The sequence below is a fragment of the Rhizoctonia solani genome, chromosome 4 (assembly GCF_016906535.1).
Source record: "Rhizoctonia solani chromosome 4, complete sequence".
Lineage (NCBI taxonomy): Eukaryota > Fungi > Basidiomycota > Agaricomycetes > Cantharellales > Ceratobasidiaceae > Rhizoctonia > Rhizoctonia solani.
Window position 1 is genome coordinate 1110265 of NC_057373.1, and position 21552 is coordinate 1131816.

A 21552-nucleotide genomic window follows, 5' to 3' on the forward strand; every position below is an offset into this window, starting at 1 on the left:
AGTCAATCGGACTCTGACGGCCGCTTTTGAGGTTTTTTGGGCCATTCGGATATGCGTGATCTCGCAATCATAAGTCATGTCTCACCTAAGGTGGTATCTTATGTCAGCATGATCGTGGTCCTGAGAGATCGCATTTGGAAAACGGAAACGCTGTTTCAGGTTCCATCGCTATTCTGCCAGTCCTATGGCTCGAATTTTCAAGACATCATCTGGGCTTCCACTGGCGATATATATTGAACCTTCATGTCCGAATAGGCCTGGGCTCCTGAAATCCATATTGGTATGTCTGAATGTTGACAACCCTATCCACCCTATATGATATAACAGACACAATGTGCAGGCGAATGGGGGAGCACCTGCTCCCAGGATTGAGAAGGCAAACGTGATACTGGTGGATGCTCAGACACGGAATGGACGCGAATGTGCGCGCAATCAATTGGACACGGGTTCGGAGCGGATTGTGCTCTTTGTAGAGTGGATCGAAGCCTGTGTTAGTGCGGGCAAACTCCTCGGCGAAGACGTAGATTGGGGCAATCTGCGTATCCAGGACCCCGAAATCGTCGACGAAAGTCTGTACGAAGAACCAGGCGATTCACATGTGCCACATGTTAAACAGGATATCAAGGAAGAGGACCATGCGGACACCAACGGTATTTATCTCCAATTTATTTTACTGCTTCGGTGCGTGCTCACTGTTCCCAAAGGCCATGGCCGACCCCCACGTCACCGACTCGTCTTCCCGGAGGAGAACTGCCAGTCTCATCTGGTGCTCCGACCAGGACCACGGCCACCCCTCCACTCAACCCCGAAACACACACTGCTGTTTGTGCCCCATCTCACTATGCAGAATCCCCCAGGCAATCCTCGACCAGATACTTTTCCGCCAGTCTTTCCCCACGCAAATCCTCCAGGCACCCTCCCTGCTCCTGCAGACTACGGTCGACTACCAACCGACCCCGAATATAGCACTCTGTTCCTCTCCTCTTGCGAGGAATGGGAGCGAATAAAGAGGGAAGGCCAGGCATACGTTTCCCCCAAGCGCAAGTCTCAAGTACACGAACGGCACGTGTCGCCTGATCAACCAACCACCAAGTTCGCCAGACGCGACTCCTCGCAGGGCCAACTGTCCCAGAGTCCCAGGTCCGGCCCCCATACGCAGCAGGCCCGGACAAAGAAGACGGTCTCCGCTCCCTGCTGGTTCCACCAAGCGCGGCCCCAAGCGACGAGAATCCCAAGTATTGCCCGGCGACTTTACCTCGCTGCATCTCAATCTCCCATCGGAATCTCAACCACTGGGAATGAGGCTTGAAAACGACTCGGACGATGTATTCGATATTCTACCACTGTCTCATGCTTCTTCCTCGCGAACTCCCAAGAAGTTGTTCACATTTGGAGACGACCAATGCAGTTTTGGTTGCAGATCGACCTGCCGGATCGTAGAGCTGTTATTAAATCAATAAGGGTACGTTTATTTGTTTTGTATTGCATCGAGGCCTATTCATCCCTTATGCCTAGGATCATGGTGGCACCACGGCATTCAAGATGGAAGACGCAGCCTACATTATTGTTTCCAGGTCTGCCCCTCAATATCAAGAGCTTGCGCAGGAGGCCGAAGCAATCGACCGAATTGCCGTCCCCGTCGCTTGGATCCGCAAGTGCATAGAGGAGCAACAGATCGTGTCGTACGAGGGGTTTGCGGTTGTCTCTGATCAACGGGTGGTCGATACCCTCACGGAAGAAGATATTATCAACGCTGCTATGGCTGATTTGCCTCCTTCTCCTGTGCCCAGCAGCTCTTCAGTGGGCAATAAGAAACCGGGACACAGATTCACCGAACATGATCAGGAGTTCCTGCAAAAACGCCTGGCATGGACGTATGCTCGCGATCCTGGTTCTCACTCAGAGCCTTTTTCCAGGATCTGTATGAAAATGTAAGTGGATAGAAGTTACTTGGGTCGAATTACTCACACGCAAGTCGCAGTCACCAAACCACTCGTTCAACTCTTGGATGGCGTACTATTATCGCCCAGCAACCGATGCGCAGCGCGTATTGAACATTGTGAATTCTCTGAAAACTTGAACTCTTGGCTGGGTCTCGCTATTTATTCTCTCTGGGCCTGTGTGATACATTACCCTCCATGTTCGAAATTGTATTACTAGCCTCTAGTTCGCTTTAATTAATTTGTGTTGCGTCGTGCCTGTCCCTGTGTTTTCCCGGGTTTGCGCCGGGTCGAAGCGACCGGTTACGATTTCGCTTTATAATTTTGTGCTCATCCATTTGAGTGGATAAAGTTACGATTTCAGCTCTAGGTCGGACACGACAGGCAAAAAAAAGAAACAAGCCCAAGGTCGCGATCTAGTCATGCTCCAACGAACGTTTCGAGCATACGGCCTTATCCTGTTCGCCGCAGGGGCACTGATCGGTCTCTCTGTGACTTTCCAACAACGGCTCTCACTCGATGACCTCTTTTGGGAATCAACACCCAACCCCAACGTCGAGGTGCATGTTGAAAGCACATACCGCCAGCAACTCGCTTCAGTGCGAGATATCGATAATGTCCCGCATTCGCGCACGCTCGGTGTCGCCCAGCGCGTCTACGTTATCGGTTTGCCCCGACGCAAAGACCGGCGCCAGCACATGGAAACGCTTATCAGGGCGATGGACATCGACGTGGTTTGGCACGACGCCCTGGACATGCACTCCAAGCTCGTGACCGACATTCTCGAGCGTGTGCGGTGGGTGCGCGCACAGAGCCGAATCGGACACGAGTCCCAGGTCCCGGACCCACAGGGACTGGTCTTCAAGTGGTTGCCCGATGTCGGATCCGATGCGCCCGTCCCTGCGCACGACGGCTCCGACTTGTGGTTCATCCCCGGCCGAATCGACCCTCTCCCGGCCCCGCCTGTCCCCGATACCAGACCGGTCTTGTTGAGGACATCGGGGGAAGACACGGTGCTCCCCGGAGAACCGATAACCCGCGCCCAGGTCAGCTGTTGGTACTCGCACTACCAGGTCCTGCTCAAGATTGCGCGTGGCGAGGACCAAGTGGCTATTGTCCTAGAAGACGATGTAGATATGGAGGTACATCTTCTCATCCAATGTTTTTCTAGTCTAGCTCGAATTGACACAATTTGTATAGTGGGACTTGGAAAAACGATTGCGCGGAATGTGGGCGTTCCTACCCAAGGACTGGGACATTGTTATGCTCGGTAAGGGATCGTCGCCCCTCTCTCTCTCCCCCTATGCTAATCCCCCCTTGATTTGCAAGGCCATTGCATGTCCAGCGAAAACGAAAATCCACCGGTACGGGGACACCCGCACCTCCACCCGTCCAAACACGTCCTGTGCACACACGCATATGCCGTTTCTCGCTCGGGAGCGCGCAAATTGGTTAGGTACCTCCGTACGCCGCTATTTGCGTTTTCTCGCCCGATCGGTGCGTTTTATTGGGCTTGGCTTGATTGGCTGTCCGAACTAACTTGAGAGTGTCTTGGCACTTTTTGATATGCAGACCACGCGGTTCAACATTTCAACCACCACAAAATTCTGAATATTTACAGCGTCGAGCCGGCGGTGGTGATTCAGACCAAGGACACGGTTAGCGATATCGTGGACGGTACAGGCGGGTCGCAGACCGAGTGGTTGGCGGATAGCGCACTCCAGCGCGTTGCGTACTATGAAAAGCTCCTGCGCCAGCAGCAGAAACACCAGCAATCTTAGATTTTGTATCGATACGGACGCTTGTGTACTTGTAATGTAATCCTGTTTTTCTCGGTCGCCACACAGCCCATTCAGCGAAGCAATAATATTGAAGCGGACAGTTACACAAGAAAGAAAGAAAGAAAACGATGGTGCATATACAACATCTCTAGGTTCTGAATGTTTGCGTTCCAGAGACAACAGATCCAGTATCGAGTGTGTGAGTACTATACGGAGAGGGGACAGGGACAGGCCAGTTATCAAGCAGAAATAGGTATTTAAAAGATCAAAAGAGCCAGGAGAAACTAGTATTGGTACAAAACAAACGGTGTGTGCGACCTTTTATGAAAAAGGGGGGCGCAACAAAGAAAAAATATCGAACAGAACCTGCGCCTTTAGTGGATTATGGCGACTTATGGCTGGCACGGCTTAGCGGCTCATGACGCCCTTGACCTTGCGCATCAGACTACCCTTGCGGTTGATTCCGGCAGGGGAAACTGGAGCATGCGTCTTCTCAAAGTATTCGGCGTTGGCCACAGGGGGAGGCGCAGGCAAGCTCTTGTCGCGTGCGCCGACGCTGTACGGGTCCCGCTCCGGGACAGGCGGCGCTCGCTGTTGGCTCAGCAGGCGAATATCGCTTGGTGGAGGGGGCATCGGCGGTTCTTCCTCGTACGCGGCGGGAGGTGGTGCGTTGGGGTTATCCCGCATCTTGCGGAATCGCTGCATAAGCGATCTGCTGCGCTTCGGGGCACCTGGGCGCCCATAGGCCGATGGGGCAGTGGACATGGCCACTGGGTCATCGCCCTCTGGAAACTCGGGATAGAGTTGGATGGGCTGGGGCGGAGGCATGGCCTTGGAAGGTCGCCTCAATGGTTGCGGGCGAGCTGCAACGCGGCAAGTCAGATACACACAACTTTATCTTTAGCTCAAGACCAGATACGCACCATCGGGGTATTCGGGATAAGCGTTAGTAGTCATGCCCGTTCGGGTGCCTGTGTTGTTGATCGACGCACGGCTGCCGTTCATGGGGCTGCCTTGTTCATATCCACTCTGGCGCCCAGCCGAGAATTCTTCAAACGGCTCGGGCTCTGCGATGCCCCATGCTTCTGCAAGCGCGCTCTTCTTGGGGGATGACTTTTTCTTGGAGGCATACGTTGGGCTGGGGGGCTGGCCATAGCTATTGGCAACATCGGTGTTGAGAGCAACAGCGTATGGGAAGAGCCTGGCGTCTGTCTCATGGCCATAATCGTGGCCTGCGCACGGGGCGAAAGGTTCTTGTTGCCCATGTCCTCGGCCTGCTGGAGGGGCACGTCGTCGAATGCGTACATGGGGGCCTTGGTCTTGTTCTTGTTGCGCGAGGGGGCACAGGCATCAAAGGGACCATCATGGTGGAAGGCTGCATGACCGATAAGTATTCGTAATCAATAAAAGTGCGGTCTGCACGCACTGGCTGCCCCGATACCACTATAATCAAGCTTGTCAATGACGTCAACGTGATTCGACTTTTTAGCGGGCGGACGAGGGGACGTCTTGCGTGTCTTTTCGCCGGCCTGACGATCGAGACGATCGGTGGAGAGCGAGCGACTTGGGGGCTGGACGGGTTGTCCGCTGGAAATTTGATATTAGACCAAGTTGAGAGTTGGCAGCTGAAAAGGAGAGAGCTTACGAGGGGGCCGAGGTCATGCTCCTGCTGGGCTTGACTCGTGTGGGCTCGATGGGGATGCCGTTCTTGACGACGACGTTGTCCATTGTGTGGGACTTGTGGGGTTGACGGGACGTCGAGTGCGGGGCTGCGGAGCGGGTTGAAGTGTGGCGAGCAACCGAGGGCGAGTGCTTCAGTCCGGTTGAGTGCTGTGTTGTTCTAGTCGGCTGGCTTGGGGGCTGTGTGCGCGTGCTCGTCGAGTGGGAGCGCGAGTGCGAGTGAGATCGTGTGTGTTCCCCAGTGCGGCTCGATACGGTGTTGCTTCGTGTGGGCCGGTCCGCAGTAGACGGTCGCTGAGATGTAACACGGACAGTGGTCGTTGGGTAGCGGGGGTCTCCAGAAGGGGGGACTGGTACTGGACGGAAGAAAGACAGAAAGAAAGAATAAGGGGGAATATAGTCAGCGGATAACGAATAGATCAGCTACGACAGGATCAAGAGGGGCGACCACCCTGGTTCTCTTATGCCGTCCCTCACGTGCGCTCGGCACTTCCGCCCATCCAACACAATCAACCGAACCAAGTCAAAATTGCCAAACTCAACTTTCCACTCACCCTGACGCACGGACACTGACGCTTGCCGGTGAGGTACAGAACTCGAAGTCGACCGGTGTCGTGAGGGCGGGACTGCCATACTCATCGTAACTAGGATCCACTTATCAGGAACCAATCATCTTGGAACACACACCCCTCCCTTCCCCTACATGTACAAATAAGCCTCTCACCTAAATTATCCGTTCCGTTCCGTTCTGCCAGTTCAAACAACAGGTTCAGTTCGAATCAAAAGTTAGAAAGTTGTTTGTGAGATGTCAACCAGGACGTTTAAATACCCATCCTGGCCAGAGCAAATACACCATGGCAAATGCGTGTGCGTCAGACCACGCCCTTTAGGGGCATCTGTCACCCCCCACGCCCTAATTGCTTGGCTTGCTTCGACCCGCCAAAACGCCCCAGTTTTAGCCGCTTTCGGTGCCGATTCGAGCTAGCTCTGACCGCATACATACATAGCATGCGTAACCGTCCAGCAAACTCTCGTACACATTCGTTGCTTGACCTGCCGCAGCTATCCTGGCCTCTAATTCTGGCGTGCTGCGGCTTACGAACGCCAACCACAGCCCCACCTAACCCCCCCCTCGTTAACCCACACCTTGGCTCTATCTCAAGCGCTAGGCCCCTGCCCTCGGCTTGCTTGACCATCTATCTCAGCCATCATACTTGCATTCCATGCGCATAAATGCGTGAGATCTTTAGGCCCTCATGTGCATACCGTGCACATGCATGCAACCATAACGTACATCGTGCCGCCGGGTAATACCGCTGGGACCTCACTTGCTCTCTCATGTATATCGCTCTCTCAATGAGAAATGAATGTGATGGCCATCAGGCCCAGGCATCTCTACAGCCAAAAGTCTAGAAGCTGTTAGAGGGGAGTGCTGCCTATCGTCGCTTGCAAGCCAGCCTCGATCTACACGGAGGTAGTATCTATAGGTGTCGCCTAGGTACGATGGACCCCACCCCCTCGATTCTAAGAGCCAAATTTGTGCCATCATATCTCGACTTCCTTCCCGAAAATATATACATGGACACGATAAAATATTCAAGCTATTACTCACTCATAGTCAAATCCATTTCAGTTGCATAGCATATATAACCCAACCGTTTCATTTCTATTTTAAGATTACAGAATTCAAGTCTATTGTGTACTATTTCCTTACGTTTATTTGTGCTTCCCTAAGTGCAGTCTTCACATCTGGTATCTGAACCTCCTTCCTGTGGAAGATACCTGCAGCCAAGGCCGCCTCAACTCCCGTCTTTTCAAACACTTCGACAAAATCACTCGGCTTGCCTGCCCCACTGCTCGCCACCACGGGGATCTTCACAGCGTTCTTAACAAGTTTAATAAGATCCAAGTCGTATCCGATATTCGTCCCATCTCGGTCGATGCTATTCAGCAAGATCTCTCCAGCACCCAATCGCTCCGCGCCCTTGGCAAGCTGAACAACCGAGAGTGGACGATTCGTTCGACCGCCTTGGGTAGTCGCTTGATACCACCACATCTTATCCTTTTCTTCTGGCCGAGCAGAAATAGCGGTCTTGCCGATGACTAATTCATCTGCATGGTCGGCCGGGTCGGTCACGTACACTTTTCGGGGGTCGATGGACACCACGACGGCTTGACGCCCGTACACATGCGAAATAGTCTCCATCGGACTTGTGCCTGATAGCGTCTGCCCTGGTCGCGCGAGCATGGCTTCGACAGCTACAACAGCCTCGCTCCCAATGCTGACCTTGTCAGCCCCTGCGCGGAAATACGCCCCAGCGACCTCAAGCGCCGTGCGAGGTGTTCCGTCTGGATCGACAGTATCTTTGATGCCTCCTCCAATAGTAAGTGGGACAAACGTCTCTGCAGCGGCCGCACGAACAACCGCGAGCATAGGCTGGTCCACCAGCGGAGAGGAACGGAACGATGTAATGTTGAGTAGGCAAATTTCATCCGCCCCCGCATCATAATACGCCTTGGCGAGCGCCACAGGTTTGCCCAAGTTTCGTACTGCCCGGGCGGGCGAGGAAGGCCGGGACGAAGACCCCGATGAGAGGACGACTTCTGTCTTGGGTCCTGTTTCCTTTTCTCGCACGTCGTACTGGTCGCCTTTTGTAACTACGAGATCACCCTCGTCGTTGGCGCGGACGTCCATGCACGCGATGACTCGCCTGATGAACCCGTCGTTTGGTGCGAGAGCTCGAGTAGCTCGCTGTGTTGGAGCTTTAGTTGCGTCAAGTGGAGCGCTTAGCCAAGCCTTGAGCACACTCAGCCCTGCCTCGCCAGACTTTTCAGGGTGAAACTGAGTAGCAAAGACATTTCCTTTCCTAACACTCGCCAAGAATAACTCTTGACCGTACTGAGTCGTCGAATGCGCCCATTCGTTTAGAGGATCATACGGAGCTCGGAAGGAATGGACAAAGTAGTACGCAGATGTTTTGTTGATACCTGTCTCGGCTTCATCATCTACAAGGGGCTCGGCACTATTCCATCCCATGTGCGGAACGGCCTTGTCGTCTCGTCCAAACTCTTCGATAGTGGCTGGGATGATTCCAAGTCCCTTGGTGTCCGGATTTTCGGCAGACGACTCGAAAAGGACCTGCATCCCTATGCATATACCAAAATACGGCTTTCCCGATGCAATGTATGCTTTCAAAGGTTCGAATAGACCCGATGTTGTGAGATGTACGATAGCAGATCGAAAAGCTCCTACGCCTGGAAAGATTAGGCGCTAGGTTTGGGTGAGGGATACGCGAGGAGAAGCCTGTATGGGTACTCACTTTTGCCTTGTCAAAGTCCTCGGGGGACTTGATCCACTCAAATTCATATCCGATCTTGGCCAGTGAGTTGGCCAAACTGCGGACGTTTCCTGCGCCATAATCTAGTAGATAAAGATCCCCAGTCATAGCTAGTAGCAGAGAAAAATAGCAGAAGGTGAGTCAGTTATGAGGAGCAAAATAAATTAATGTGGTATCATGTGACTTTGATTTGGGAGTTTTCGGCCTTATCTCCGGGCCGGAGCACTTGCAAGGAGGGGACGGGGAACCAGTGCAAGGCCAGAATTTGTTCTGTCGCATGAGGCTACTGAACCATACATTTTGGGCATAATATTAGGTATATGCGTAGGTATGTGTATGATATCACTCGGTAATTCGATTGACTGGTTAAACTATTATACAAGCTAGAACTCTGAAGTAGAGATAAATCCCATTTATTTTCCCTCTCTGGTAGGTCATATCTACCTAGGCGCGGGGTTTTGTAATGCACACAATCAGTCTCCACGGCGTTGTGGACTGGCTGGGATCAGCGTCCAAAGGACATAAGTGCCGAAATCATTCCAACCAACCTAAAAATATATGAGCTCAATCACTGGGATAACACGGACAATCACTCACATGGGTTGCAGAACTCTGACGCTGTGCTGGGAGGGGGATGAAAAGGTCTTATCAATATCTCAAACCTTGTAGGATGTCAGTTTTATTTACCTTTTGAGCCAAGGCACCAGTCATAAATGGAAAGACAGCGGATCCAGCTTGACCAAAGCTATTTAATGAGACATTAGCTATGCAATTACTAAATAATCGTCTTTTGTCGCTCACGATGCTATCCAGCCAATACTTCCGGTGAGAATTCTTTCTTGCCATCAGTAAGCCAGCCTAAGTACTCTCTGGTAATACGTACCGTTTTGGAACAATTGCTCCCGTAATGTTCATCGCAATAGGATACAGTGGGCTATTTCAATGAATGAGATCAATTCGTTTTTATTTGTAAGATTATAGCATACCCTGTAACGAATTGTCAGACAAACGGGCGATTAGCAAACAGTTCCACTCACCGAGGAGCATACCAACGATTGAAACTGCAAGAGCGTTTCCGATAATGTTAGGAACCAACCATATCACCAGTTCAAGTGCAATGCACAAGAGGCAATAGATATATACCACGCGACGCTCTCCAATCTTGGAGTACATTAGAAGATAGAGCTGTTGCATCCCAGCGAATTAGACATGCCTTTTCGTTGACCCAAAGCAACACTACGCGTCCAAGCATAATCCTGAATAGTAGTTTGTTTTAGACGCTATCGATTGGCTGTTCAAGTAACTCACCGCCGAAGAAACCACTGGATATGTACCCAGCGGAAGGTCCACCACCACGTTCTTCGATAACGAACTAAACATGCATCAACTAGTGTCCCTGGATAGCAAGCCGTTTATTACATACGGTTACAATCCAACCTAAACTATGAACGTTTAATATTGTTCAGATATTTTTTCTCTCTCACTTGCCTCCAATGGTGACTTCCACCCCAACATAGACCCAGACAAAGAAAGCCATTAGTTGGACCGCGCGCGAGCTGAATATTTGCTTGTATTTGTTGCTACTACCTGAGGCTTGAGCTACTTCAGTGTGGGCATGCGCGGTATTGGGGTCGGGTAGGCCCATAATATCTATCGCAAATGAGTATTCAATAGTACATTCCAATTATCCAGAATTGATCCGCCTCACCATGTTGCCTCCGAAGCTTGAATACGACCAACAAAACTATCGCATTGGCCAAAGAAACTCCTAGAGAAGTTAGATAGTGGAAGGACCATCTTTGCAGCTGAGCAAATTGGGTAGCCACAAGTGGGGCAATAAATGCACCAGCACCTTTTTCACCCAGCTCATGAGAATGTTGGGCGACATGAGAGTTGAGGTCCTACCGTAAACCGCATGGAGCAAGCCCATCTTGGCGGACGCATTGTTTGGCAACTCTGCTACAAATCCATTTGCCTGAGCGTCTTGGAGCGCAATGCCTTGAACAGTATCAGACATCATTTAGTAATAAGACATGCTCCATAAATAAAATGTTTACCGAATCCGTTCACTGCATATGCTATAACCTTTTCAGTTGGTCACTGGAAATTGTGAAGTTTGTTTTTAGACTCACCAATACATCACAGGGAAAGGTAAAGCAGGGCCAGAAGACAATATGCAACAACCTGGAGCACAGCGCCTGCTTGCATTCAGCGAGCGCATAGAATAGAACGACCAAATTGATTACCTAGCAAAATGACTTTTCCAAATCCCAGTTGGTCGGTTAAATGAACTAATGAATGATTGAGATGGGTTCAGTTTTACCGTTAGTCATATCTTCATACTTACTATTGATCACAGCAGCAGAGATGAAACCAACACAATTGGATACGAAAAGCATGGAAACAATGGTGAAGTTTACTCCATAATGCGCTTGTATGGTAGGCAAAAGAGGACCGGTAGTAGCGTCGTTCCATCCCGCCTGAAGGATTGTGAGTTCTACGTAGTTGACAGCCCCTGCCGGGTTGGTGGTCACCCACCATAAACAAACACGAGCAGCACGCCATGATTGCAATCCACTCTTTTTTAGTGCTCATAGTCCATGCAGGGATCTCTGGAGCCGCCATTGATGACATAGAGGTAGAGTCTACGGGCTTTTCTCCGAGCACGTTCATCTCAATAGCTTCTTGATCGTGTGGATGTCGGCGGCTGGGTGAAGCAGACCTTTCAATACCAGTACTAGGGGCCTTGGATAAAGAGGTTCGACTAGCATTTGGAAGGACCGATAATGCATTGACAGGTAAGTGAGGGTCGAAGATGCATTTTGTGAGAACACTCGCAGGGGCGAGAGTCTTGGTTTTGGCGAGGAGCTCCAGCTGCTTGAAGGCTTAAAATACAGAAGCAGAAGTCGCCGAATCAGTTCCGTATATCAAGCTTAGGAATTCACCGGGGGCGGTGGTGGATACGGAGAAATGTTGGGGAAACCCATTGTTGATTGAGGGGGAGCATTAATATCCGTGGACAACGTTTTGAAAGATCGTATCTCGGTGTACCACACTTCGGAGTGACACGTTTCCGTTCCGGTTTGATCGAGTCACATGTGCATTTCGCGCGTGTCGACGGCGTTTATTAGCTCAGTCCAGTGATCTAATGGGATAAGTACAGAATATATGCAGGAACAGGTGCATACAAGCCATCAACTAGCAAAAGTATTCAAACATCCTTCAGAGAGAATATATGAAGTAAAAATTAATACAAAAAAGCTCAACTATCGAGCTGCTAGGTGCTCCTATTCTGTGGAAGTCTCGTCCTCGTCCGACTCAACTTTGATCCGTGACCCTGGGCCACCAGATGTCCAAGAGTACTCCGTCTCAGAGGTCGAGGGTGGCTCTGTGTCATAATCCTTGAAGCGCATTCTCGGAGTTGTTTGCGTCCCTTGTTCTTGAATCAATGGTTTCGTGTCAACTCCCGTATTATCACCCTCCGAGAGGCTCGGCGCAAGTACCAGATAGAAGATTAAAGCTGCGCCCGTAGATGCGACAAAGAATACTACGGTAGTGAGCGTGAATAATAGGTGCTTGTGTCGTGCAAAGAATCCCCTAACCAAACTTATTAGTGTCTATTCTATGTAAAACAATAATGGTTAAAGTAATACCTTATTCCGTGGAGCTTGACGTGACCCTGCAAGGTAGCTCGCGCTATGCTCAATTCTTTCCCTTGGCCGCTTCCTATACTCTTCCAGGCGTCCGGTCTACCAACTGCAACAAATGCATGAAAGCCCATATGGCTGGTTCCTCGTGCAACTGCTACCCCGTGATTCAACAAATTTCCAGGTTGGGATGATGGAGACCAATGATCTAGAAGTGGCACTACAATGGTTTCGGTCTGAGGCGAATGCTTAAGAAAGGGGATCCAAGACGATCGTTCTCTTAACACTAGCGACTGCTTGAAGAGCCCCGTCAATCAAGCACAAGCAGATATATCAGCATCATATCGTACCGGGCGGTTTGCGGTTGCTACAGTTGAGTTCTTCGCATCAGTTAAGATGAGTTTTGTCATAAAATTTCCTGGATTATTCGTTGGCGATTTATAGCACGTACACAATGATCAACAACCTCACCTAGTGCAAGATTCTCCGGAGTGAGAGGAACTTGAAGGGACAAAAGGACATCATAGGGTTGTCCAGGCGTTAGGGCTGGGAGACTTGTGCGAGCAAAAGGTGTAGCTTGTTCGCTTACGATTATTTAGTTTCACTCCCAAGTATATCTGATCTAACTTACCCATATTGCATCCACAGTTCGACATTCCATCCATCGGTATCAACTTCACCACAGTGATCCCTGCGCCCACAGAGATAGCTAATAAGGCCGGAAGTATGGTCGTAAAGGCGGCCACGTGGAGGACAGTTGGTAAGGTTCGTCGAGGGATGCTCAATATGAACAAGCCTATTCTAATGAGGAATATAATCCATTCTGCACCCCAGTGAGTCCATCGCGCACTAGCCCTTCAACTCGTGCTTCTCGAGTCGTCGGCTTGATGGTTGTGTGATCCATCGGGTTGAAATACCCAGCTGATTCTGGTTTGTGGTCATGTGATATACGGTCAGCTTCGGCCCAACGATGAGTAAATTTAGCATTAATATTCAGACTGTCGTAAATTCGGAGAGATCCCGCTCATTATGTTACATGTACGAGACAAGGTACATAAACATACATATCAATTCCAGTGCTACGCCAAATGTTTCAAGAACCTAAAGTGCCATTAGTACTGCGATCAACCGCTCTTCCTGGAGTCAATACGTTTGGCCATACTTTATGTCAAATATTTCAATAACGTCTCAAAGATATTGAAACTGGCTCATAGGTACACCGGAGAGGATCGGACGTTCAGGATTGAATTTATCAACAGACTAATGTTCTATATGCTCATTATCGTCAAATGAAAATTGGTACATGGCCCAACCAGCCGCAAACGTAAAGAATTCACTTCTACAGAAACAGTCTGGTCTCGATGCCAGTTGTGGTTACTGTAAATGCACGGCTGGGCACAAAATAAAGGCCTAAAGGTCACATTATTGTTCTTCATCTCCCCTTATACTATTGATTATAAACAGTACCTCGCACCTGAAACAATACAGCAGCAATCGTATGTCATACTGCTTCACTATTATTATTCAAGGGATAGCGCGTAGGGTCTTGAACACCAGTATTGGTATCATATGCCTCGTAAGTTGATCACGGGGCTGATTACTTGCCGATACTGGAAGTTTACAATGCATTGACAACCTATCAAGGTTGTATTACTATATATCAGTTAGCGTCGGGTACACTTCTTGAGAGTCAAATCCCCTTCCACAGTACGCACTGGCCCAAGTTTACCACCTTCTTCAGCAACAAAGGCCATAGCCAATCGTCTCTGAGACTTGGCATGAAAGTTTAGGTCCAAGCTCCATTGGGCCATGTGCCAAATAGCGAGCATAAGAGGTTCCAAATTGGTAATAATTGGCATGACCCTTTGTCCAGCATCAGTATATGCGTCTTGGACCCGGTCGGGGTTTGTATTCTCTAATAAACTTGACCATAAGCGCTTGGTCTGAACGTTTTGAGGCAAGTTCTCGGGTGGCAATGCCTTCATGTGAGGCTGAAAAGTTATGAAGGCAGCTTTCGCCTCTCAACTACTGCAACCCTCATCCTCCCTTCAACGGTGACTGTCGAGTGTCCGAAATCACGATTTGCGCTGTGCTTCTAATAGTTTGCACAATGTACCCCCCTGCCATACATCGGGACCGACAAATGATCAGCAGGCTGGCCGAATGAAAGACATGGAGCGTACAGATACTGCGATAGTGCGTTTCTTTCTTTGTTTACCCGACTCTCCTGACCTTTTTGCGCTCACATCTGGAACTCTACTCACTTTAGTTACTCGAACGTTACAAACTCATCGAGATCCCTTCCGAACGCCTTCGCATAGGGAACGGGACGCCTAGAGGAAACTCATTCTTAACAAAACCTAGGCTGGCCCCCCACTCGTTGGCTCTCAGACCAAAAGGAGATTCTCCTCTGCCGGAGCGGCCATCATATTTTCGCCTCCTGAATACGCGCACGACCAGAAACTTTCGTACGTTATGTTGGATACACACGAAGTCCATCTTTCTTAGTCAATCTCCTCTAAATTATACTGGTCGCCGTGCCTTGGTACCCACTCGGATCGGTTCCCCCATCAAAAACTCAATGTTTCACGGTGCACTTCCACCCCCGCGCCCAACACAAAGACCTTCCAACGCCCTACGTGCATTCGGAGCTATATTACCAGGATCGACTCCTCAGTCTTATAGATTGTCTACACCTTTGCGACGAGATTCCCGGGGTCGTGCCATTCTTGAAGAACCAGAACCACCGAACCCCAAGACCATGTTGCCTGTACCTCCACCAGGAATAGCCGCAAAGAAAGGCTTAGGGCCTCGTTCTGGTCACATTCGTGTAATGGTTCATAGAATGAACCTTTCGAGGAACGGATTGAATACTTCAAGTGCTCGCGTACAGAATTTTTCTGGATACATGCAAATAGCTTCGCAGTCCAGGACACCGACCATTGAAAACCTTACTGGGCCCGTTCGACGGCCACCGGGGCATATTGTCGAGACAATTGACGGGATCCGTGTGCATACAAAGAGGATGGCAGCTATAGAAGATTCTGAAAAACGTCGTGAAGAGGCTAGAGTAGTCGCCTACATTTGCGCTTCCATTCGCGATTTGGCCCAGAGGATGCCTGATGTTGGACCAAGCAATTATTGCCCTTGGAATCTAATCATGCCCCCGAAGACACGGCTTCCGCTACTGTAGTACCTCCGACCAGTATCGAACCACATCAAGCTCCCAATATTTCTGCGCCTAGTTCCAGTACCATGTCGTCGCCTACATCTAGACAAACAGCAGATATGTCAAGTTATAAGGACCAGCCGTTATCGACAGAGATTCCTTCTACCCGTTCAGCTTTATTTAATCATCAATCTAGCGACTGCCGATCAGCCCGCACGCATCCATCTACCAGCACCGATCACAAAACTTCAGAGGTGCTCGAGCCAGCATCCCCGCCCCCTGAGATAGCGACGACCTCTGTACGGGAACCTTCACCCGAGCCTGCTCCACAACCCCGCCAGAAGCGGTCGCGGGTGGCACCAGCGCCTTACTCGGTACCACCCACCCGTGTTCTTCGCTCCATGACTAGAGCTAAGGATGTTCAAACTCCTGTGTTGACCACTGCGCCGTCCAAGAAGCCTTCTCGCAAGGTAGCTCCAGACACAGTCCGCTCTCAAGCTCAAAGAAAACCGAAAGTGAAACGGGCTCAAGCTAAAATCGATCCTCCCCCCTCCGCCTCGAAACCCACTCCCCCTACCACATCCCGCTATAACTTGCGTCCACGGAAGCGTGGCCTGGATAGCACCGCGGCGTGTCCAGAAACTGACAAGCAGCCAGACCGTCCTATTAAACGTCGCCGCACATAGAAATCTCGACTTGGAAAATCTTAATCATGCAGGCACTTGGTCGTATTTATTTTTAAATTGTTAACTCAGTTCATTGCCCATTGATTCTTTTATTATAACATTGTACTTAGTAATACCGTTGCAGGTCACACAATTGCAAGCTTTCGTCTATTTACATATTGTCAAGCTGTTGTCACTGTATTATAGTTGTTTTGCTTTTCTTTTTTGACAATCAAATGGATTGCGTGAAGCGCCCCAGTTTCACTAGTGCTTATCATAGCATACTGCTTACCGAACCGGCAATTACAATAATATTCAAAACATTGCTGTTTGTGCGCAGCAACGGTACCGGTGCAACAACACAATAAACTCTTTGTATCTGTACACTCGGCGGGCACACTACCACACTGCAGCCTTTGCGCTGTCGAGCAAAATTCTTTTATGTCTCAGCGAGACGCTCACCAGGCTCGCCTTACGCACCTTGAGAATGGTGTCTCGAGTGACGTAGAGCTCAATGATCTTCCGCGACAATCAGATACCACCTCTGCCGCAACTCTTTCCAAGTATCCGGCGCCAGATCCCTTGCTATCTCATGCGTCCGAAGAACATGTAGCAAAGTCGAGTGGCCCTAGTCCAGCCTGGAAGAGGCGCATCCACAGCTTGTGCCATTCCCACCCCAAGCTATGGAGAGCTTACATGTGGCTGAGGGGACCCGATCCCCCTACGCCTATACACCCAACGCCCTTGCTGGACTCAATGAGGTTGCGTTGGCGCGGTCACACGACCCATGTCAGCTTGGGTCTTGAGTCTTGGTGGTTGAAACTCTCTCACCCACTTCGGCGCCGATGGATTTTGGTGCTGTTCTGCGCCGTCTACATTATAGTCGTGGCATTTATATCCCGATCCAATTCATTTTTGACCCCGGCCCAATCATTTATAGATTGTACTTCGACGTACTGGCTCAAAGACGATGGTTGTGGTCTTAACGGACAATCGTGTTCTCCATTTACCGCACCAGACTTTGAGTTTCGCTGTCCAGGAGACTGTCTTTCGGTTACACTGGCTAACCCACGAACTGTGGGTGTAGCGCAATTGGTCTATACTTCACTGGTCGTCGGGGGTGGCGACAGCAATCAAACCTATAGAGGAGATTCATGGATTTGCCCCGCTGCAATCCAAGCGTGAGTGAGCCGTTTATTTAATTAGCTCGTAGCGGACCTTAAAATTCCTTATTTTAGTGGGGTGGCGTCGGCAAGTAAAGGGGGGTGTGGCACGCTACGCCTGGTCGGTAATTACACCGACTTCCTTCCTACAGTCGCCCACGGGGTTTCATCAATTGGGTTCCCAAGCGTATTCCCTGTGTCTTTTCGATTTTTAGAGTCAAGCTCTTTGGGTAGCTGCACAGACCTTCGAAGCTATGCGCTCGCTTATAACGTGATATGCACCAGTATTCTGATGCTGCTGCTTCGTCCAGAACCTATCTGGATATTTTGGTCCCTTTTATGCGTTGGTTTTTGGCATGTGAGTGCATTGTTTCAATGAGTATAGGCGCCGTTCAATTGAATGGAACCATAGATAACACTCTTTAGCGACCCTCGATCCGCACCTCCTATTCTTTCCGAGTATGTGGGTTGCTGTTGACCTGTACAGGCAACTAACGTCTCCTCCAGTGGTTTCGGTACATTCCTTCCCGCCCTTTTTGTCGGATATGCCTTTTGGAGATCTGCATGGCGGTTCACTCTTCCCAAGTTTGAGGGGATGCCCTTGGAACGAGTAGTCTGGTACCTCGCCCCCTTCTGGGCTGGCGTTTATTTTAATGTTGTGAGTACCTTGGATTCTCATTCCGAGGGGTTTAGCTTACATGGCGAAAGTTAACGGCCAAAATACCTATCGATAGACTGGTAGCCTCGGATCTTGAGAGAGAAGGTGCAATTGCCGCCCTAGTGGTCGTTGCAATAGTTGTTTTGATTATTATCCTGAACCAAGTCTGGATAATACGGCAGGCCGGGATGTTCTTCTATTACCTCTCTAGATACACTTTGGCCGGAATTGCCATCGCTGTGTTGGTGTCCTTGCCTGGACTGACGTTCAGGCTTCACCACGTAAGTGTCTACGCCAAGTACATTTGTTGAAATTGACATGTGTCTATGTGTAGTATTTCGCCGCCATATTACTTATGCCCTTGACGGCGATACCCAGCCGGGTTTCAGCGGTATGTCAGGCATTCTTATTGGGGATGTTTCTTCAAGGGGTTGCCAAATTTGGGTTTGACTCAATACTACAAACCGCCGCAGAAGTGTGTCTATTACTTCTCCAGTTCCCTTGAGCTATTAGTAACGATTGAGATAGCTACGAAGAGATGCACCGCTTGGGTCGTCTCTCCCTACGTTTATTACCAACTCATCGACTGTTGTCTCCAGTTTTGCGAATAGTTCAATCAGTTGGAACGCTATCTCGTCGGAGTTATCAGGCTCCGAGGGCTGGAATGGATTCAGCTTACTGGTAGATGACGTACAGAGGTTGGCTGGCGACAGTTTATCGTACAACTTATCTGGACTACAAGCAGGAGTAGTACACTTCTTCAGGCTCGCAGTAAGTCCCATTTACTATAGACTCGGCTCGATAACAAACCATGTACAGTACCAACGCGATGGAGTAAGCGGCGATTATACGAAAGCGGCGACTCTGTTCCCGAATGGAACGTGGCTAGACCCTTTGCCTGGACCTTCATAGACACATTCGATTTCTTCTTGCGGACATATCGGACAAGGCGGGATTTATTTACTAATTAGTTAGGCCTTTTGTATTCAGTACCACGTGGATAATTGGAAAACGCGCATATACCCAGATGTTTCGTTATTCTCGGACACGCATACCGCTGCCGCGACATTAGTACAAAGAAGAATAAAATGTGAGTTGTTAGACATATGCTACCTGGATTGATACACAGGACGAAAATGCTTCGGTGCTTGAGTATATGACACATGTGATGGGATAGTGATAATGCAACGAAACCAATAATAAAGCGAGTCAAATTCAGATAGAAAATAATATTTTATTAGGCCCGGGAGCGTTTGGTGCATCGCTGTGCGGTGGTATCGTCTGCCACTCGTTTGTTCGACCTACCACGGTTTAAGGTCGTGCCCTGCGACTCGGCCACTTCGGCAAGTTGCCATAACCCCTCAGAGGCTCTGTTCGCCTCCCTTTCGAGGGTTGGTACTCCATCACTCGAGATTGATGCCGACCGTGAGGGGTGAACCGTCGTTCTGCGCTTGACCTCTGGATTGACCAACCTTTCGCGAGCCCGGTTTCGTAGCATTTCGACCTGTGAGATATGGTCCCGCCAGTAAGACTTCCAGCTTTCGAGTCGATGATGTGGAGCCTGATTAAAATACAAACGACATGAAACGCCGGCGATCGATAAACGAGGAGGGGGAAGCTTACCTGCTGGAAAATATCCTGACAAATTTCGGCCTTGCCAGCGCGCACGTTTTGCCTAAATACCCAGTCCACAAAATCGAGGAACCATTGCTTGTCTTCGGGGGTATAAGCGTTGTATCCCGGCCGAAGAGAACCACGTTTGTTGGGGCGGGTGGCGGTGGATCGTCTGGCGAGTATGCGATGCTGGTAGATATAGGTTGGGGGGTCGACTGGTCCCGGCTGGAATTCGAACTAGTGCTGAGCCGGGGCGTCGATTTTGAGCGCGGTATTTTGGGCTTGGGTTTAGGCCTAGGTTGACTGCGTGGGGTTGTCGCTGTCGTCGAGGCAACGGACACAGCACGGCTGGATCCGGCAGCAAAGGAGATAGAAATATCGGTCGCCGAATCCATGTCTGTAGATGCCGGTGTGGCAGAGCGAGTGGCGGCGAGTCGACTCGATTTGCGTACTGGCAGCACTGGCACAGACCCCACTAGATTCCGCGCTGAAAACCGGCTGGGCTTCGTAGCCAGGAATTTTTTAATAGGTCTTGTGTGTCTTGAATACTCACGATCAAATTGCATGCGGGTGTTAAGGCAGGTTTTAAGGGAGTAGTCATCTCGAACATCTGAGATGGGAATGTCTGGTTGGTTGAATATATCTCCATCTTTTATAAGCTTGACCGGCCCGCGGGCAGGGGCAGGGACATCCTCCTCGTTGCTTTCGTACCCGAGGTCGTATACAGATTCATCTTCGGACGACGAGGACTCAGGCTCGGGAGTGGGCTCTCTGCGCTTGGTAGCCTTTTTCTTCTTCTTTTTGCCAGAACTACCAGCGGGAGCAGCGCGACGTGAGGTCACTGGGGTAGGCTTTGACGGGGCATGCTGAAACGAAATGTCAGAACCAATACATAATTTAGTAAATACAGTGATCTGATTTAGAAATCAGCACCCACCAAATCGGTAAGTGTAGCATCGGTCTTCTTTGCAGGTATGTCGACCGGAGGGGCAAGCACAACGTCGAAAAATGCCCTGGAGCGAACAGGAGGGGGAGGGGGGTAGCTTGGGTGGAGTCTACCTTGGGGCGAGAAGAAAGGGTCGTAACAGATTGGATGCCGGTGGCGGAGCCATCAGTATGGGTCCAAGTGCTTGACTGAGGCCCAATGGGGGATAAGGGAAGCATCCTGGGCATGGCACTCGAGGACACACGGCTCGAGACCGTGGAGATGTCTCTGTTGGGGTTTGTGCTCGTGACGAGGGGGAGACGGGCAGGTGGATCCCAGTTGAGGTGGACACCTGGAGCAAGTGCAGGTCCTAGTGGGAACCGCACATACGACCGATCGTCGAACGAATGGGAACGAGAAAGGGATCGGGGGGCACTTCCCGGGTCCTCTTTTATCATATCAAAGCTGTGTGTAACGGCGGCGGCGACCATAGCCGTCATCTCGGACGGTGTCGAGGGCTTTTTGCTTCGGTGGGATATCATGAGATGCAATAGCGTAGAACCGAGAGAGAGCCGTAGGGGAGAGCAGAGGAGGATATGGTCTGGGGTGGTGGTGGGGGAGTTCAACTAGATCCAGTCCAGGGATGAGGGAAATAGAGGTGGTAGGGGACAGGAAGTCGAGCCAAGGGACCACGGAGGGGAACAAAACTCGACTGCCGGATTCGTGATGGACGGACACGCTGTGAGGTCTTGGACGAGTATATTTCCTCACGTTCTGGCGCCTAAGAGCGGCGCGCCCCACCGCGTCACCACCCCCGAATTCGCAAATTCACGCATTTACCTACTTTATACCCCCCTCTCGATCACCCACCCTCTGAACTACAAGACCATACATTTGTGTTTATATAATTTGTAGTACATCAAGCTCCCCACCGGTGGTGTGTCCGCGAGCATATGCCCTAGGTCCGGTGTC

At 50.3% G+C, this 21552-nt stretch overlaps 9 protein-coding genes across 9 annotated transcripts; 5 read left to right on the forward strand and 4 right to left on the reverse strand.

Annotated features, from left to right (window-relative positions):
* Positions 1 to 184: 184 nt before the first annotated feature.
* Positions 185 to 2054, forward strand: RhiXN_00349 (BRCA1 carboxy-terminus (BRCT) domain protein; the record flags this gene model as incomplete). The annotated part of the gene is made up of 7 exons (XM_043320168.1): positions 185 to 280; positions 341 to 650; positions 705 to 1092; positions 1133 to 1378; positions 1441 to 1462; positions 1516 to 1931; positions 1982 to 2054. The coding sequence occupies 7 exons, from the start codon at positions 185 to 187 to the stop codon at positions 2052 to 2054; spliced, it is 1551 nt and encodes a 516-aa protein (XP_043179180.1).
* Positions 2055 to 2362: 308 nt separating this feature from the next.
* RhiXN_00350 (glycosyltransferase family 25 protein) lies at positions 2363 to 3721 on the forward strand (the record flags this gene model as incomplete). Its single annotated transcript, XM_043320169.1, has 4 exons — positions 2363 to 3082; positions 3141 to 3210; positions 3270 to 3437; positions 3513 to 3721. 4 exons carry the CDS (start codon positions 2363 to 2365, stop codon positions 3719 to 3721), a joined length of 1167 nt encoding a protein of 388 aa, XP_043179181.1.
* A 408-nt stretch (positions 3722 to 4129) lies between these two features.
* RhiXN_00351 (Histidine biosynthesis protein) lies at positions 4130 to 8847 on the reverse strand (the record flags this gene model as incomplete). Its single annotated transcript, XM_043320170.1, has 7 exons — positions 4130 to 4584; positions 4645 to 4859; positions 4907 to 5096; positions 5148 to 5308; positions 5367 to 5824; positions 7116 to 8672; positions 8722 to 8847. The coding sequence occupies 7 exons, from the start codon at positions 8845 to 8847 to the stop codon at positions 4130 to 4132; spliced, it is 3162 nt and encodes a 1053-aa protein (XP_043179182.1).
* A 365-nt stretch (positions 8848 to 9212) lies between these two features.
* RhiXN_00352 (major facilitator superfamily transporter) lies at positions 9213 to 11726 on the reverse strand (the record flags this gene model as incomplete). Its single annotated transcript, XM_043320171.1, has 13 exons — positions 9213 to 9287; positions 9337 to 9357; positions 9427 to 9484; positions 9541 to 9573; positions 9623 to 9673; positions 10224 to 10389; positions 10448 to 10591; positions 10645 to 10737; positions 10797 to 10817; positions 10986 to 11030; positions 11087 to 11219; positions 11278 to 11613; positions 11685 to 11726. 13 exons carry the CDS (start codon positions 11724 to 11726, stop codon positions 9213 to 9215), a joined length of 1218 nt encoding a protein of 405 aa, XP_043179183.1.
* A 300-nt stretch (positions 11727 to 12026) lies between these two features.
* Positions 12027 to 14371, reverse strand: RhiXN_00353 (adipose-regulatory protein (Seipin); the record flags this gene model as incomplete). The annotated part of the gene is made up of 8 exons (XM_043320172.1): positions 12027 to 12336; positions 12393 to 12679; positions 12737 to 12804; positions 12858 to 12970; positions 13018 to 13187; positions 13237 to 13343; positions 13451 to 13487; positions 14102 to 14371. 8 exons carry the CDS (start codon positions 14369 to 14371, stop codon positions 12027 to 12029), a joined length of 1362 nt encoding a protein of 453 aa, XP_043179184.1.
* Positions 14372 to 14558: 187 nt separating this feature from the next.
* RhiXN_00354 (uncharacterized protein) lies at positions 14559 to 15579 on the forward strand (the record flags this gene model as incomplete). The annotated part of the gene is made up of 3 exons (XM_043320173.1): positions 14559 to 14582; positions 14751 to 14854; positions 14895 to 15579. 3 exons carry the CDS (start codon positions 14559 to 14561, stop codon positions 15577 to 15579), a joined length of 813 nt encoding a protein of 270 aa, XP_043179185.1.
* Positions 15580 to 15641: 62 nt separating this feature from the next.
* Positions 15642 to 16241, forward strand: RhiXN_00355 (uncharacterized protein; the record flags this gene model as incomplete). The annotated part of the gene is made up of 1 exon (XM_043320174.1): positions 15642 to 16241. The coding sequence occupies one exon, from the start codon at positions 15642 to 15644 to the stop codon at positions 16239 to 16241; it is 600 nt and encodes a 199-aa protein (XP_043179186.1).
* Positions 16242 to 16661: 420 nt separating this feature from the next.
* On the forward strand, positions 16662 to 18953 carry RhiXN_00356 (LCCL domain protein; the record flags this gene model as incomplete). Its single annotated transcript, XM_043320175.1, has 8 exons — positions 16662 to 17401; positions 17459 to 17741; positions 17796 to 17842; positions 17891 to 18041; positions 18092 to 18322; positions 18376 to 18432; positions 18570 to 18812; positions 18861 to 18953. The coding sequence occupies 8 exons, from the start codon at positions 16662 to 16664 to the stop codon at positions 18951 to 18953; spliced, it is 1845 nt and encodes a 614-aa protein (XP_043179187.1).
* Positions 18954 to 19278: 325 nt separating this feature from the next.
* On the reverse strand, positions 19279 to 21122 carry RhiXN_00357 (uncharacterized protein; the record flags this gene model as incomplete). Its single annotated transcript, XM_043320176.1, has 5 exons — positions 19279 to 19602; positions 19665 to 19751; positions 19799 to 20521; positions 20593 to 20714; positions 20846 to 21122. 5 exons carry the CDS (start codon positions 21120 to 21122, stop codon positions 19279 to 19281), a joined length of 1533 nt encoding a protein of 510 aa, XP_043179188.1.
* Positions 21123 to 21552: the final 430 nt, after the last annotated feature.